The sequence below is a fragment of the Mastacembelus armatus genome, unplaced genomic scaffold, assembly GCF_900324485.2.
Source record: "Mastacembelus armatus unplaced genomic scaffold, fMasArm1.2, whole genome shotgun sequence".
NCBI classification, from domain to species: Eukaryota; Metazoa; Chordata; class Actinopteri; order Synbranchiformes; family Mastacembelidae; genus Mastacembelus; species Mastacembelus armatus.
Window position 1 is genome coordinate 5,591 of NW_022872909.1, and position 18,043 is coordinate 23,633.

Sequence of the window (18,043 nt, forward strand, 5' to 3'; positions counted from 1 at the left end):
GCTTGACTTGAGACCTGATCAGTGACACCAGTGAGACCAAACAGTCCCATCAGTTACACTGACATCACTTTAGGTAAATGACTGGTTTATACATAGACAGTCTGACCTGTTTTCAGTTTGGATTGGATTAGTTAGTGCTGCCTAACACTGCAGGCCTGTTTGACTTAAGTCAACTTTCCTTCATTTTCATTTTTTCACCTCTGGGGAATATTTATTATTTTAATACTTATTTACTTATTGGTGCTTCACTGGGTGGCTCAAAGAGCGGCATCTGGGAAACTGTGAAATTGATTCAGGGCGTTGCTGAAGAACATTTATGCTCAGCAAACAGCTTCACAAAATAAATATCAGTGAATCGAACTCCCTGATCATCTGGTGTCTTGTCTTTGACAGGCTGTCAGTCTTTACAGGTCTGTTCCCTACAGAGATATCAGCCTCATCTTTAACATCTGCATCATCTTCACCATGAAGACTCTGATTCTGGCTGCTCTTCTTTGTGCCCTGTTGGCTCTGACCTCAGCTCAGGGTGAGTATTACTACACTATATATTGTGTGTATATATGTTTATGGAATAGATATCCAGATGTTATAAATGTATATATTCTGTGGATCAGACCAAATGACTTCTGTCATTGAAACGAATGACAAACCTTCATACACTGACAGTTTGTTTATAAGAGCTGTAACATGGAGTTAGTGCTCTCTGCTGTCTGACTGACTCCATTACATTATATCAGAACTTTTTAGAAAAAATAACATTTGTCCATACATCAAATATTTCAATGAGGTCAGGAGAAGGAATGTAGAAAAAAATTTACATTTTATAGTCAACGAAATCATTTTTTTATTTTACAACCCATAAACACCATCCATCCATTATCTATACCCACTTATTCCTTTAACCAGGGTCAAGGGGATCTGCTGGAGCCTATCCCAGCTCTCTTTCCAGAAAAGTGGTTCAACTGTATCAGACACTCAACATTATTCATTTTCTTTCTTTGACTTCAGGCCAGTGTCCATTCAGACCAAAATGTCCCTCTGGTTGGATTGAGTTCTGTGATCGTTGCTACACCTATGCTCCCAAATATACATCTTGGGATGATGCTCAGGTAATCAGAGTGATGTGGATTCAGTCCACAATGATTCTACACTGTTTATTTGGTCTGTGTTCACTTTAACACTGGCATCTATTCCTGCCTTGGTGTTTTCCTACTACTCAGCTTATTTTGCTTCTTTACTGACTCCACTGTCTGTTTATCTGCACTGTAGAAAAACTGCCAGTCTCTGGGTGGACACCTTGCATCTGTGCGCGATGCTGAGGAGTATGGGGTCATTCAGAAGTTGATATCTGACAGCAAAGGTTTTGGACCAGCCTGGATTGGAGGCTCTGATGCAAAACAGGTAAACTCTTCACCAACACACCTGGTCTAATAGACGCGTTCTCTATTGACTGAGGGTGTATTTATTCTTTAGAGCATTTTGTCTCAAACATCACTGATTTCTGTTCTGTTTCCCAGGAGGGTTCCTGGTTCTGGATTTACGGAGATAAATTCAAATACACAAACTGGGCTCCTGGACAGCCTGACAACTTCGGAGGCGTCCAACACTGCCTGCAAATGAACCATGGAGGTAAGTCACCAACACGTCTACTGGTATAAAACCAGTTTTAACTCTCTGTTTGTCTATATAATAATGTCACCATGGCCTCATTAGACAGTCTCAGGGTCTTGGTTTGTAGCACTGACTGACTCACCTGTTGATGGTACTTACAGATGCAAAGCTCTGGGATGATCTGAACTGTAACCATCCTCTCCATCCATCTGTGCCAAGTACCTGTTCTGATCCCAGGTCTGATCCAGAGGCATGAAATCCCTGTGAAAAGCACAAACACTGGTGGAGGTGTGTTTGTCTTTGCATACTCTCACATTTTGTGCCATCAGTCTCATAGAACCTGAATTCTACTGTATCTCATTGACATCTTCTATCATATCCAGTATATATCATCTGTTTCTTTTCTATGGCTGTAATGCTACTGAAGGAAGGAAGAGACAAGTAACATAAACAGGAGCTGGACTGTCTCTGAGGTTTTGTGCCTTTAATAAGAGCAGACTGAATGTGTTATGGAAAGAATGCTTTGAGCTCCACTTTATTCTGCAGTCTGACTCTTCTTTCTTGGCTCATGCCAAATAAAAGTCTATCAGCATTGAAACCAGTTGGTCTGTGTTAATTATTTTCATGGGTCCTGTTTCCCCAAATATCAAAGAACCTCATCTAGGGGGGAACCTTCTGCAACATTATGTCCCACAGTATGAACTCTTATTATTACTCTTATAATTGGAAGACTATTATTTTGGAAAAAACAAATACGAAACCAGGTTTTCATCACATCTGATGTTTATTTTGTTTGACCTCAGGCTATTTATTCCTGCCTGAGGTGGGAGGTGTGGCTTGTTTTACTGCACTGATCCCATCACTGACAGCTTCATCTTTAGGAATTCCTGTCCCAGCTTGTACAAGTGAAAAAATACACAGCACCCACATATGGGTCCCCTGATGCCTCTTTTGAATCTGATTTTAAAAAACATCCTCGACACCTGATGGTACCTTTTTTAATTAATAATATCACACTTTTGGGTTTGCACAGATATGGTCATGAGTGTTGATTACAGATATGATCACAAAATTTTAAATTTGTGAAGAAGAGTCACGAAACAAATATTTAGATTCTTGGTTCTCCCTGCACATCTGTTGACTGCACAAAATGTTTATTGGTGTTTGAAACTTGTTATATTGTTTTATCTGAGCCCTGCACACGAGTGGTCGAACCATGGAGGTACTGAATAATAAAAAAATATGAGTTTTCACCAGCAGTAGGTAGAAGGTTGTCTCATAAAATGTGCTGGGTTCCAGTTGCAATCCTGATGAGGATGATGCTGATGTGATAATTGGATTCTAATCATATTCTCGCTGTAACTGCTGAAACTGTCATTTACTGTGTCACTTTCGTGTTTTCATCCCTGAACTGTGCCAACTGTATATGTATAACACATTTTTATACACAAGCGCAGCTGACGGTGCTTTTCATAATGCAAGAAACATAACAAGATAAAAGCATCCTTAAAATATCTTAAAATAATAATGAAAAATAATCAAGAATAAACATAGTAAAAGACAAATAGAAGATAAAATATTCTTTAAATCTATCAACATGGATGCACTAGAATAAGTACAAGCTGATACAATATCTGTTCACTTCTGGTGTGTGTCTTTTATTTTGAAGATATTTCCTGTTCCTAGTGTTTTCCTTCCTGTGTTAACTTTATCTTGTTAATATTTGATTGTTTTCAGCTTTGTCTAGTTTGGTGTCCTAGGTTTTTGTACTTTGTGCTGTCTTCTGGTGAATATGTATGGAGTAGGGGTGCCCAATCCTGGTCCTCGAGGACCACTGTCCTGCTTGTCCTGAACACCTGATCCAGTTTAATCGGCAGTGGTAGGGCACGGATAGTTGGAAAACAAGCAGGACCAGGATTGGGCACCCCTGGTATGGAGCTTCCTCACTGTGTTTTGTGTGTACTTGTGGACTATGACTGTGTGATCCCCGTTTGTGTTTTTGTTATTACACAGTTTTGGTGTCTGCTGTCTTGTCTGCATTTAGGTCCTCGCTTCATCTTAGTTCGAAAAAAAAAAAAAGATAAACAAAGGATTTATATCTTTGGTAATTTATAGAGAGCTGTGAAGTGGAAAAAACAATTTCTAACTTTTTGACGAATCTGACATTTTACAGATACATGCAGATGTTTAAGTGAACCATCTAAATCTTAAGCATCAAGGTGAGATGATAGAGAAATAGGAACAGCTGGCTGTGATGGCAATACTGGTTAAATAATGTTGTTCTGTTGTTCTGCTGCTTCGTCTCCTTGGTCCCAGCAGGAAGCAGGATTCAGCAGTTCACTGGGAGCAGCACAGACTCTCTCCTTTCAGCTTGAGCCTGAACTGCAGAACGAGCAGAGACCAGGTCAGTGTCCTGTCGTCAGTTCATTCTTTTTAACTAAGATTTAAACATATATAGTAACGTATAAACAGCCTCTCCCTGCCACGTATGTCAGAGTTTGCGGCCTTTACAGGTTATTGTTCTCAGTGCTGCACGTGTGATTCTCATTAGAGCTGCATTTGAAACAGACAAGGAGACTTAGTGACTAATATTGGAATTAAACTATGAATACGGCTACTTGTTTGGAGAGAGATTATAATAACATTCTTTCTCATAACTTTTTGATTATTTCATCTTTCACTTCAAGTCCTGCACAGTTAAACAGCTTGAGAAAATGCTGAAAAACCCATTTTTGATTTTAGGTGCCAAGAATTCAGACAAACAGTAAATGATTTTACAGGCTACTGATCTTGTAGTGCCCCACATCACTGGTCTCGGGTGAAGCGGTCCAACACGTAGAATCATCAATACAAGGATCAATAGACGATATTATTGCAGGACTTTTAGCAGTGGTCCTACCTTTAGCCTTCACGCAGTACAGGAATAGACACACGATGAAGATGATGATATAGAGGCTGACGAGGAGGACGATACAAATGTGCTTGGTCACCACCATGGATGGAGGATGAGTAGAGGGAGAACAGTAATGACAGGTGCTGAGAGGAGCTGTGGTTTTGTATGAGGAAGTTGGAGTGACAGAGAAGTATGTTCGAGTGGTACAGGACATGTATGAGAGCTGTAAGACAGTGGTGAGGTGTGTGCTGTAGGGGTGACAGAGGAATTCAAGGTGGAGGTGGGGCTGCACCAAGGATCGGCTTTGAGCCCCTTCTTGTTTGCTGTGGTGATAGACAGGCTGACAGATGAGGTTAGACAGGAATTTCCGTGGACCATAACGTTTGCAGATGACATTGTCATCTGTAGTGAGAGCAGGGAACAGGTGGAGGAAAATCTTGAGAGGTGGAGGTTTGCTCTGGAAAGGAGAGGAATGAAGCTGAGTCACAGTAAAACAGAGTACATGTGTGGAAATGAAAGGGACTCAAGTAGAACGGTGAGATTACAGGGAGTAGAGGTGAAGAAGGTGGATGATTTTAAGTACCTAGGGTCAACAGTCGAGAGCAACGGAGAGTGTGGAAAAGAAGTGAAGAGACGTGTGCAAGCAGGTTGGAACGGGTGGAGGAAAGTGTCAGGTGTGATGTGTGACAAAAGAGTGTCAGCAAGAATGAAAGGAAAGGTGTACAAGACAGTGGTGAGACCAGCAATGTTGTCTGGTTTAGAGACAGTGGCACTGAAACAAGGACAGGAGGCAGAGCTGGAGTTAGCAGAGCTGAAGATGTTGAGGTTCTCTCTGGGAGTGACGAGGATGGATAGAATCAGGAATGAGTACATCAAGGGACAGCTCATGTTAGATGTTTTGGAGAAAAAGCCAGGGAAGGCAGATTGAGATGGTTTGGACATGTTCAGAGGAGGGACAGTGAATATATTGGTAAAAGGATGCTGAGGTTAGAGCTGCCAGGAAGGAGGCCTAGAGGAAGACCAAATAGGAGGTTCTTGGATGTAGTGAAGGAGGACATGAGGATAGTTGGTGTGGGTGAGGAGGATACAGAGGATAGGGTTAAATGGAGGCAGATGATTCACTGTGGCGACCCCTGAAGGGAGCAGCCGAAAGGAGAAGAAGAAGTTCTGTGTTTGAGTCTGCGGTCTAAATAGCAGTTTAGGAGGAAGCTGTAAGTATCTACAGAGACCAACTGAGATTAGTGTGAAACAACCAGCACAGCCATGGGTTACTTGTCTGACCTCGGTTTTACTGAGGCTCAGTCTGTTGTGCTGCCAGCTGGTCAAACTGCAGTCTGCCAGCAGGTTTCCAGGAGAGACATAGACATAATTCTATACAAAGAATTAGTCTGGAATGTCTTTGGTTGAGATCAATTTACATGGGGTTGGCAATGGACACAGAATAAACGAATGAGAGAAACAAACGATATGACGTGTACACTCTCAAATGCAAGACACAGAGATTGCATCAGAGCTACCTATGGTAAGCTCAGGCTGAGTTTTCCATAAGTGAGGTGCAACAGTCAATGCAAGAGCTCTGTTTTTGCCTGGTTTCCAACCAGGGACCTTTCATGTGTGAGGCGAATGTGATGATCACTACACTACAGAAACTGACACAACCTTTAGACTTAGAACATGGCACTGGGAAATGCAACATTATACACTAAGCCCATAGGACACTTTATTTGGAGAATCTAAACTCAAATGATCCAACTGTGTGTCATCTTTAGGAAATCATAAAGGAGCCCTGAGAGATTTCTTCAAAACATACAGTTGTGTTCCTGTAGTGTAGATGTTAACATGTTTGCCTTACACACAGAAGGCCCCTGCACCAGCCTTGAAAGTTTGGAAAAGAAAAGTACTACAAGATGTTCCTCCCTGGATCTGGATCAAACATCTCCATGTCACTGCCAATAACATGTGCAGTCCATACTCTTCAGTCCTTATCCTTCAGCTGGTATTCCCAGGCAGTCTCCCATTAATATACTGATCTGAGTTCAAATCTCAGTGGGACCTGTTGAAGAAAAACAGCAATAATAAATAAAACATTACTTTTCTGAAACATGAGATATCAGTCAATGACCTATCAGCACAATGAGTAGTGAATAAAGGAAGTTCAGCTGCACATTCAACATATTTCAGCTACACTGAAATAAAATAAACAATTCCAGCTCCCAGAGAACCAAGTCTCCGAATATAGTCAGACTAATTCATAAAGATACAGTGGGTACGGAAAGTATTCAGACCCCTTTAAATTTTTCACTCTTTGTGTCATTGCAGCCATTTGCCAAAATTAAAAAAGTTCATTTTATTTCTCATTAATGTACACTCAGCACCCCATCTTGACAGAAAAAAACAGAAATGTAGAAATTTTTGCAAATTTATTAAAAAAGAAAAACTGAAATATCACATGGTCATAAGTATTCAGACCCTGTGCTCAGTATTGAGTAGAAGCACCCTTTTGAGCTAGTACAGGTAATAGAAACAAGAAACATATGTTTCTCAATCATAAAGGAGCCCTGAGAGATTTCTTGAAAACATACAGTTGTGTTCCTGTAGTGTAGATGTTAACATGTTTGCCTTACACACAGACGGCCCCTGCACCAGCCTTGGAAGTTGATAAAGAAAAGTACTTCAACATGGTCATTTACAGATGTTTTTCCATTGGCCAGGAATCAAACCCAGGCCTGATCTTCAACAATTTGACGGGGAGCAGTTTGTCCAGTGTCCCGTCCCTCACTGGATCAAACATCAACATCAACATCAACATCTCCATGTCAATGCTGATAACATTTGCAGTCCATAGTCTTCAGTCCTCATTCCTTCACTATCTACTTCCCAGCCATAGAAATGTCGGCTCAAACATTAGTTGAGACTGACTTTTGCTCTGTGAGAAATGACAAATTCAGTGCTTAGCAACTGTTAAAAGGTCTAATGTTAACAAACAAAAGAACTTCACTGGGCTTCTGATCCCAAACCAGGTCCAACCAAGAGAAGCCTCATCCTATGTCTTAGTCAGACATTTTGGACGAAAGAATTTAATTTTCATGGACTCTAAGACTGAGTCTAGGAACTACCCCACGCGGGAAATGGACTAAAGAATAAAAACCTAAGGGCCTTTGTCCTGTTTCGCTTCAAAATACCATACGTAGGTAAAAGTTAAATCAAATACGTGGAGCCGCTGGGCGGGGGTGACGGAGGAAACAACGGGGGTATAGGAGGAGTTCGTCTGAGGCATGGAGAAGGAACTCTTCGGTTGGCCGACGGGAAATTCTGGCACAAAACTATCCCGGTGAATCAGGAGGGGGGAAACAAGTGCTATGACAACATGTTACCAGCGGAGGCGGGGGATGCTGACCTAAACTTGGGATTGTTGGAAGGTGGAAAGCGAATAATTTTTAGTACTTACTCAAATTCAGTGCTCTTATCCATCTGAATGAGGCTCCTCACATTTCAGAGTGTGTATTGTTTGTTTTGCGCATCATTTGAAAGTACAAATTCAACTTTTGTTCCTATTTTCTTTTTAACCAGGTCTGGCAGGGCTCATTAGCATCGTCTTTTATTGACTAAGGTGCAGCAGAGAAAATGCCTACAGAGCCTGGTATTCCCAGGCAGGCTCCCATTAAAATACTGACCAAGTCAGGCCCTGTTTATCTTCTGAGAACAGACAGGTTCAGGCTCTTGCAGGATGGTATGGCTGTAGGCCACAGACCCTGTGATGAATGCAGCATTTCTTGATGCTGACTGACACTACCAACTGGTTTGTACTAGCTAGAAAGTGAATGCTTTGTTTTTTGCAAGTTAGTACAATCACCTATCCTGGCCAGCCAGACTAACTCTTTTTCTCTTCTACACAAAGGATTAGTCTGGAATCTCTTCAGTAGAGATCAGTTTCCAAGGGGCGGGCCAATGGATGCAGAATAAACCAATCAGAAACAAACAATATGACGTGTGCAGTAGTGTAGAGATGCTAGTGAATGACTGTTATTGTTTTTGTTGTAAAAACATGAGAATACACAGTGTTATCACCAGTTCTGTGCATATTTTTGAATGGAGTAAACAGCAAAGCCAGTTGTAGAAAACTTTGTGGACTTAGAAATATCACTGAGTAACATTAAGAACAAGTCAGTGCATATGGGCAAGGTTTATTTAAATCTGGTTGGATTAATGGATTATAGAGCCTACCCCATTGCAGATAAGGAGCTATTTTGAAGCTCAACGGAAAATAACAACAGCTGACAATGGGCCTGAGGGGGGCACCTTCTTTGTCTATCTTAGGGAGTCCATACAGACAGTGGGTGGTCTCCCCTGGATGCAGTCTGTAGTAAGTGGTCCTGTCAATGGCTTTATTCTTTTCCAGTTCTTTCAAACAGTCAATCACCTTTCTCTTGTAGGTGCTGGTGGGGTCCCTTCTTAGCTTTCCGTATGTCTGTTGGTCTTCCAAGAGAGAGATTACTTTCTCATGATAGTCTGTTGTGTTTAAAACCACTGTGCATCTCCCTTTGTCTGCCGGCAGGATGGTAATAGTCTCGTCCTTAGACAGGGAAGACAAGGACCTGCTCTCCTTGGTGGTGAGGTTGGGTGGTGGTGGCTTAGAACCTTGAGTGCTGCAGTGAAGAAGAAGAAGAAGAAGAAGTACTTTATTAATCCCCAAGGGGAAATTAAATTGTTACAGCAGTTATTCTCATTTAAAGTTATTAAATTTAATATTAAAATTATATAAATTAATAGTAATTAATAAAGTAATAAAGCAATTAACTTGTATGTAGAAAAGTAATAAAGTAATTATTTGTTTTTGGGGGTTTGTGTGTGTGTGTGTGTGTGTGTGTGTTATTGTTTATATTATGGAATTATAGAGTCTTATGACCGTGGACACAAAAGACTTCCTGAATCTCTAAGTCTTGGTTTTAGGAGGAATTAGTCTGTGGCTGAATGAACTTCCCATTCGCCACAGTTCCTCATGAAGTGGGTGGGCAGGATTGTCCAGTGTGGAGTTTATTTTGTCCACCATCCTCCTCTCTGCCACAGCCTTCAGACTGTCCAGTTCAAGTCCAACAACAGATTTTTCCTGATCAACTTATTTAGTCTGTTGGCCTCACCAGCCTTGATGCCACCTCCCCAGCACACAACTGCAAAGAACAGTGCCGTCGCTACTGCAGACTGATAGAACATCTTCAGTAGCTTGTTGCACACACCAAATGAACAGTCTCCTGAGGAAGAACAGTCTGCTCTGTCCTTTCTTGAAGAGTGCATATGTATTGTTTGACCAGACTCCAAGGTATTTGTAGGAGTCCACAATCTCTACTTCGTCTCCAAGGATGGAGACAGGGACTGGGGTCTTCCTGCTCTTCCTAAAATCCACCAGCAGTTCTCTGGTTTCTGGTTTCTCTGGAAAACAAGCAGTGCAGTTTTTCTTGAGGAACATAAGTGCCAACCACCCATCTACACCTGTGTGCAGTCATATATATTGAGAATATAGTTAGAAATCAGACTGCTGAAGGGCTTCAGCTTATTAAGCAAACCAAAATGCATCACTGCAAGTCATGTGAAAGTTCCATCTTCTTATTGGTTAAACTATTCTGGTGCAAGAATGAGAACATGAAACAAAAAGAATTAGTTATGTTATGCTACTTTAGTGATTTCTGAGAAGAAAGCCAGAACTCCTAGCAAAGAAAGTCTGAATTTTGAGAAAATTCAAAATTAGACTATTAAAAAACAGATTAGTTTGAAAAACCCAGAGGGTCAGGAAAAGTCCAAACTAGCTCAGTGTGATAGGAAAATGATCATAGTTCAGGGTCTTTCTGAATTCATGAAACACATGTGGACAGTCTGTGCAAATTGTAAACTGGATTATGGATCTGCATCATCAAGATGTTGGGGAATTAGCTCAAGTGGTAGAGCGCTTACTTAGCATCTAAGAGGTAGTGGGATTGATGCCCACATTCTCCACAAGTCTTTAAAGCCCAATATTAAGACTTCTCCATTACCTGGTTACATATTTGTACAACATGTATGAACTCAGTCCAGACAAAGACAGCAGAATGTGTTATAGACAGAGTGAGTGTGAACTGCCAAAGTGCTGTCATCCTTTCACTCCTGCTTTCCTGACTGACATGTTTTCCATAAGCAGAAGTACAGGAGCCAAGGAGCAGAACAGATGAGGTGGATGGAAAATACCTCAGAAGAGTAGTAAAAACTTTGGACACAGTGATGGTGGTGTAGTGGTGAGCATTAAAGTTAAAAAGAGCAGGTGGTTAGGCTGGGACCACTCCACAGATTTTCTGATCAGTGTCCTGCACTCTGACTTCTTTCAGGTCCACTGACATGAGCTTCTCTGAGGAGGCTGAGCAGGGAGAGATGGAAACACAGTTCACACTGCCTAGTTTTTGAAATACAGTAGCACTCACTGTGCTCACATTCATGAGGACAGTGAGTGCAGGTTATATTGATGCAGGGTCCCAGCTAATCCTTTAGTAACTCAGCACATCAAATGGAGCTACAAAGAGGTTGGGTCACAGCTACCTTTGGTCAGCTCAGGCTGAGATCTCTGAGACTGAGATAGAGTCAGTGCAAAAACTGTGTTGCAGAGTACGAAAACCATTTCTCCCAAAAATTATTATGGGGAATGTGAGGGCACTCTGCAACAAAGTGGATGAACTTACAGCTTTAGCTAGCAGGCAGCGAGAGTACAGAGAGTGTAGCTTGCTTTGCCTCACCGAGACCTGGCTGAATAAAAATATACCGGACAGCTCACTTGAACTGCCTGGGTTCTCACTAGTGCGAGCGGACAGAGGCAAACAGAGCGGCAACAAAAGAGGAGGTGGTCTCGCAGTTTTTGTTAACTCTAAATGGTGCAACCCTGGACATGTAACAGTGAAAGACTGTATCTGTACTCCAGACATTGAGCTGTTGGTGGTTGGACTAAGACCATACTACCTGCCCCGTGAGTTTTCACACGCCATTGTTGTGACTGTTTACATTCCTCCATCAGCTGCAGCACAGAGTGCATGTGACATCATCCACACAGTTGTCACTGGTCTCCAAACAAAACACCCCCTTATACTAATTAATGGGGATTTTAACCATGTCAGTATTTCGGGAACCCTGACCAACTTCAAACAGTATGTGGACTGTGTAACATGAGAAAATAAGATTCTTGATCTCCTTTATGCCAATGTGAAGGAGGCATACAGCTCTTCAGCCCTACCCCCACTTGGTGGATCAGATCACAACTTAATATATTTAGTACCAACATACAAGCCTGTAGTAAGACAGCAGTCTGCTACCAAGAGGTATGTGAAAGTTTGGTCAAAGGATGCTGAGGAGGCCCTGCAGGAGTGCTTCAGGGTTACAAACTGGGACCTTTTTATGGACACTCATGGTGAGTACATCGAAGGCATCTCTCACTGCATCACAGATTACATCCACTTCTGTGAGGACAATATTGTTCCATCCAAAGAAGTTCGTTGTTTCCCCAATGATAAGCCATGGATAAATAAGGACATTAAAGGCCTCCTCAATAAGAAGAAGAGGGCATTCATGGCAAGAGACAAGGAGGAACTCCGAGCCGCACACAAGGAACTCAAGAGGAAGCTGAGAGAGGCAAAGCAGCTCTATAGAGACAGAACAATATCAAAGAGGTGTGGAATGGGATGAAAATAATGACTGGTTATAAGAAGTCGCACACTGCTGTGGAAGGAGACTCAAAGTTTGCTAATGAACTTAACCTGTTCTTTAATAGATTTGACACCACCTCCGCTTCGTACTCTGATCCATTGTCCTCACACACCATCCCTCCTCCCTACACCACCTTAGCTGATGCCTTGGGGTCTCTTCATATCCCCCCACCCAACATCTCTGCTAATGCTGCCTCCCCATTGCCCACTGATACCATCTCCTCTACCAGCAGCCATACAACATTGAAGTATACCTCACCTCCAATAACTCCTCCCCTGCCCTCATCATCTGACTCCTCATCAACACAATACACAGGCCTAGCTTTTGCCACAGAACAGGTGAGGAAGGAACTAGCTAAACTAAAGGCCAACAAAGCAAAAGGACCAGATGAGATCAGTCCCAGAGTACTTAAGATGTGTGCTGGACAGCTTACAGAGGTTTTTCAGAAACTCTTCAACCTCTCTCTGAGGCTCAAAAAGGTGCCTAAGTTATGGAAAACTTCCTGTATTGTCCCATTACCAAAAAGAACCCGTCCCAGCACCCTTAGTGACTTCAGACCAGTAGCGCTAACATCACATGTCATGAAAGTGTTTGAGAGACTGGTCCTGCAACACCTGAGGTCCCAAGTGTCTGAATTTCTGGACCCCCTGCAGTTTGCATATCAAGAACACATCGGAGTGGAAGATGCCATCATCTCCTTAATGCACAGAGCATACTCCCATCTGGAGAGGCAGGGCAACACTGTGAGAGTCATGTTTTTTGACTTTTCAAGTGCTTTCAACACTATTCAGCCCCACCTGCTAAGTGCGAAGGTGCAGGATATGGAAATTCCCGCAGATATGGTGGAGTGGATCAAAGACTACCTCACTGGGCGACCACAGTTTGTTCGCTTAGATGGCTGCATATCTGATGTGGTGATGAGCAGCACCGGTGCACCTCAAGGAACTGTACTAGCACCATTCCTGTTTACACTCTACACCTCAGACTTCTGCTACAACTCAGGAACCTGTCACCTCCAAAAGTTCTCTGATGACTTTTCAATCATTGGATGCATCAACAATAATAACGAGGAGGAATACAGACACTTGATAAAAAGCTTTGTTGATTGGTGTAACAACAACTGTCTAAAGCTCAATATCAAGAAAACCAGAGAACTGGTGGTGGACTTTAAGAGGAACAGGAAGACCCTAGTCCTTGTCTCCATCCTTGGAGACGAAGTAGAGATTGTGGACTCCTACAAATACCTTGGAGTCCGCATTAACAACAAACTGGACTGGTCAAACAATACAGATGCACTCTTTAAGAAAGGACAGAGCAGACTGTTCTTCCTCAGGACACTGTTCATTTGGTGTGTGCAACAAGCTACTGAAGACGTTCTATCAGTCTGTAGTAGCGAGTGCACTGTTCTTTGCAGTTGTGTGCTGGGGAAGTGGCATCAAGGCTGGTGAGGCCAACAGACTAAATAAGTTAATCAGGAAGGCAAAATCTGTTGTTGGACTGGAACTGGACAGTCTGGAGGCTGTGGCAGAGAGGAGGATGGTGGACAAAATAAACTCCATATTGGACAATCCTGCCCACCCACTTCATGAGGAACTGTGGCGAATAGGAAGTTCGTTCAGTCACAGACTAATTCCCCCTAAAGCCAAGACTGAAAGATTCAGGAAGTCTTTTGTGTCCACGGCCATAAGACTCTATAATTCCTCAATATAAACAATAACGCACACACGCACACACAAACCCCCCCAAATAAATAGTTAATTACTGTATTACTTTATTAATTACTTTATGAATTACTATTAATCAATATAATTTAAATAATCTCAAATTTAATAACTGCTGTAACAACTGAATTTCCCCTTCGGGATTAATAAAGTACTTCATCTTCTTCTTCTTTATGATTTTCTAAAGACGACACACATTTGGATCATTTGAATTTAGCTTCTCCAAAGGAAGTGGCCTATGGGCTTATTGTACAATGTTGCATTTCCCAGCATTTCCCAGCAGCATATTCTCAGTCTAAAGGTGTGTCAGTTTCTGTAGTGTAGTGGTCATCTCCTTCGTCTGGCATGTGAAAAGTCCCTGGTTTAAAACCGGGCAGAAACAGAGATTTTTGCATTAACTGTTGCGGACAACTCAGTCTGAGTTTACCAAAGGTAGCTGTGACCCAATCTCAGGTGATTAACTTGAACAGTTTGGATTCTACTCCCAGACTATAACTCTTAACTTAACGCTTAACTTAACTCAACGCTTAACTCTCTTCCTTCCTTATGTGTTTTGTCTGCACAATTGAGGCCTGCACTTATATTGGTACTAGCCACACAGTGACAAGAGCTGACTCTGCAGAGAGAATTCTTTGTCTGAGAGGCTTGTAGTTTGTATGGGGTCTGTCATGGGGGGAATTTCAGTTTTCCTGCCTTAGCCTACAACCTTAATGGCAAGTCCTTGACTGCCCCCTGCGGAGATGAGCTCATATCCCTTTTGACTCTGAAAAGACACTTCTATTGGAGACGCTAAAATCAAGTGTTCCCAATGTGCATGTTAGTTTGAGGAAATCATAAAGGAAACTCACCATATTTCATTGTAGCCAACAACTGTGGTCTGTAGTGCAGTGGTTATAATGTTTGCCTCACACATGAAAGGACCACATGCAGTGGATTTTAAAAATTATCACCTAAACCTTAACAAACGCATAATTTGCACTCACAACTAATTATGTGTAGTGTGTCCTGTTTTATGTAACACTGTAATGAGACAATATGGTGAAGGGCACAAGCAGATATTTTGTACATATAAACATTTCAGGGTTTTTACAGAGAAGTTTACAAGAACCCAAACAACACCGGGCTCATCTGGGATTCAAAACCTGGACCTCACACCCAAAGCGAGATTCATGCCCCTGAACAAATGAGCCACGTGTTGGTTTATTATCCTTCACATAACAGCTCACAAATCCTCTGTGTTGTAGTGTTTTTATTGTAGGTTTTATTTGAGGTTACTTGAGGCTTGGCAAATTTTTTTTTTTTTTTTTTTTTGCAGTTGTATTTCATTTCACAGTGATTTAAAAATGGAATTTCATTGATTTAAGAACAGTAGCAAAAGACTTTGTGCTTTGACTACTACACAGACATATTTTTACTGGAGAGCAACATCAAGGTGTAGCCATTAAATCTACAGTGTCCAATGTAATTGTAGAATCCAATCGTCTCTGTGCTCTACCCCTATTTCCAGGAGCAACAGAGGGCACAGTGGATATGGAGGATATATGTATAGATATATATATATATATATATATATAGACTCTATATATACCCAGAAACATTATTTAATCAACGAATACATGAATAAAAAACAGGATGGCCTCATACTTATATTAAAGAATAAATATACACTGACATAAATACAGAAACAATTGAATGCAATTCATGTACAACTTTTGCCTGATAGGAAACCAAAAACACTCAAGTAGAGTAGAATTGTAATATGTGGTGAAAAGGGCCAGAGGTCGTGTTTTTTTCATTTTTTCTTAAGTTAGGATTTTTTTTTTTTTTTTTTTTTTTTGGAAAGTTCCATTATCTTTACATATTTGACGTGACATTAGGGCAGAGATGGGCACTGAGGGCCAAGGCCCTGCTTGTTTTCCAACTGGCCCTGCCTTACCTCTGCTGATTATTAGCTGAATTGTGGATCTGCTTAGCATGTAAGAGGTAGTGGGATCGATGCCCACAAACTCTACAAGTCTTTAAAGCCCAATCTTAAGACTTCTGTATTATCAGATATCTGGCTTCATATGTGAACAACATGTATGAGCTCAGTCCAGACAAAGACAGCAGAATGTGTTATAGACAGAGTGAGTGTGAACTGCAAAAGTGCTGTCATCCTTTCACTCCTGCTTTCCTGACTGACATGTTTTCCATAAGCAGAAGTACAGGAGCCATGAAGTAGAGAAGTCAAAACTTTTATCCTTAGGTTGCTGATTCAACTCTGTCTTGAAGGATTGTGATTTTGGTTTGGTATCCACTGACATTGGATGGATGAATGTAAAAACAAGAGCTGATGATACGTGATCTGTGGTATGGTGTCAGGTTCTGGATCTGTGAAATAGTTGAACACCTGGCTGCTCTGTGATTCCTTTGATGGCAGACATCCTGAACAAATCCAGCTTTTTCCAAAGAGCCAGGTTACTGCACTTTAGTCCCTCTAGCAGCTATATTTTCCATAGCAGTGTTATGTGAATTCAAAATTGATTCAGGGTACAGACACTGCATCCAAGTCTCCTCAGGAGATGTGGGTTCAAATCCCTCTCCTGACAAGACAACTTTGTTGTGGAGCAGTGTGTGTACTGTCCTCTATCACCATATCTTTCATCAGAGGTGAAGTCACATACAGTCATGTGAATTTCCTAGAGAAAAGAAAGCCAGTCCTGGTCATTGAGATACACATCAGTCCTTGTTTCCCCAACGGTCCCTGCCCTTCAGGTTTAACTTGATTGTCTGAACACATCTGAATCAGGTGATCAGCAGTGGGTAGGGGTAGGGCAGGGATAGTTGGAAAACAATCAGGCCAGTGATTTTTAAGGACATGACTGTACAAATTTTGTTCTGCTCTAGACAGAACGTTGATGTTTGGCAGTAACAGTGGGACATTTCCTACTATGTTTGAAAAATCAGTGGGTTTGAATCCCAGGCAGTGGCATCAGTTCTCACATTCTCCATCAGACCTGTGATGCTTCACAACATGCTGCTCTACAACAAATATTGTCATCTGGATAGAAAACAGTCCCAACTTGAGTAATGAGACCAGCGTGTTAGAGAAGTGCAGCTCTGAAAAGGAGTTCCATCCATCCATCCATCTTCTTCCGCTTATCCGGGGCCAGGTCACGGGGGCACTAGCCGAATCAGGGATACCTGTTGGGGTTATAAGGACAAAAGTTCAAATTGTTGCCATTGTGGAATTATTATGTGAGAGGTCTGTTTCTCCAGCTGACCTCCATAACCTTATGACCCATGATGAACTGAAGTTTTATTGCACCCAAGTATCCTGTGTCTGGTTTTGTTCCCCACTATACAAATAAAGGACTGATAAGTGAAAAGAGTGAGAGAAGGGTGTAAGTCGCAGGGGGAGAGAAGAAAGTCTCTTCTCTCCGTTTGCAACTGAGGCGTTTTCACTTGCAGACAGATACTCGGTACAAAGTTGTCGTGTGTTTCATTGCCTTCAGGGAAAAGAACCATGTCAGTGTAGCGTAAACCTGACATATTTATTGGTGTTTCCGCCCGGTTCCCAAAACGACAGTTTGGATGAAGAGGAGGACGAGGACGCCGTGAATCTCTGCAGAGTCAGCGGTTAGACGGCTGGAGAAAATCCACCCACGTGAATTCGTTGGGAGGTCGGCAGGTCCCCGTCTGGAAACATCCTCTCAGCCCTACTGTCTGACGGAAACCGTGAAGGCAATCCTTGCGTCAAATCAGGTAAATATCCGCGGGTGAAACTGTGTGAATGGACGTCAGGAAAAATCACGTGTGAGTCTAAATTAAATACCGTTGCAGAGCGGGATTAGAATCAAATTGATTCGAATGCACGAACGGTGAAAATTGTTAGACAAGACCACTTGATATCTGTCAGAGACAGAGGGATAAAAGACCATGGCAAAATAAATTCACATGTCAGGGACATGATGAGGTATTTCCGGTGTCAGGGACACTAGGAGGGCATATTAAACAGTACTGTGGAGTGAATGTGAATCCTTACTTGTTTGTTTGTTTGTTTATGAAAAGGGAACGTTGGACAGGCAATTGCCAACCGAGTAGAACGGTGTCACTTCCTACT

The 18,043-nt window shown here is 41.9% G+C and overlaps 1 protein-coding gene and 1 long non-coding RNA gene across 2 annotated transcripts; both read left to right on the forward strand.

The window, feature by feature from the left end:
• The first annotated feature begins 352 nt into the window (after nt 1-352).
• Nucleotides 353-2,209, forward strand: LOC113133390 (ladderlectin-like). The gene is made up of 5 exons (XM_026312187.2): nt 353-526; nt 1,009-1,109; nt 1,270-1,401; nt 1,518-1,629; nt 1,773-2,209. Exons 1-5 carry the CDS (start codon nt 466-468, stop codon nt 1,865-1,867), a joined length of 501 nt encoding a protein of 166 aa, XP_026167972.1. The 5' UTR covers nt 353-465; the 3' UTR covers nt 1,868-2,209.
• Nucleotides 2,210-3,483: 1,274 nt separating this feature from the next.
• On the forward strand, nt 3,484-4,021 carry LOC113133407 (uncharacterized). The gene is made up of 3 exons (XR_003295990.1): nt 3,484-3,541; nt 3,785-3,830; nt 3,931-4,021. It is a non-coding gene; the product is annotated as an uncharacterized LOC113133407 (long non-coding RNA).
• Nucleotides 4,022-18,043: the final 14,022 nt, after the last annotated feature.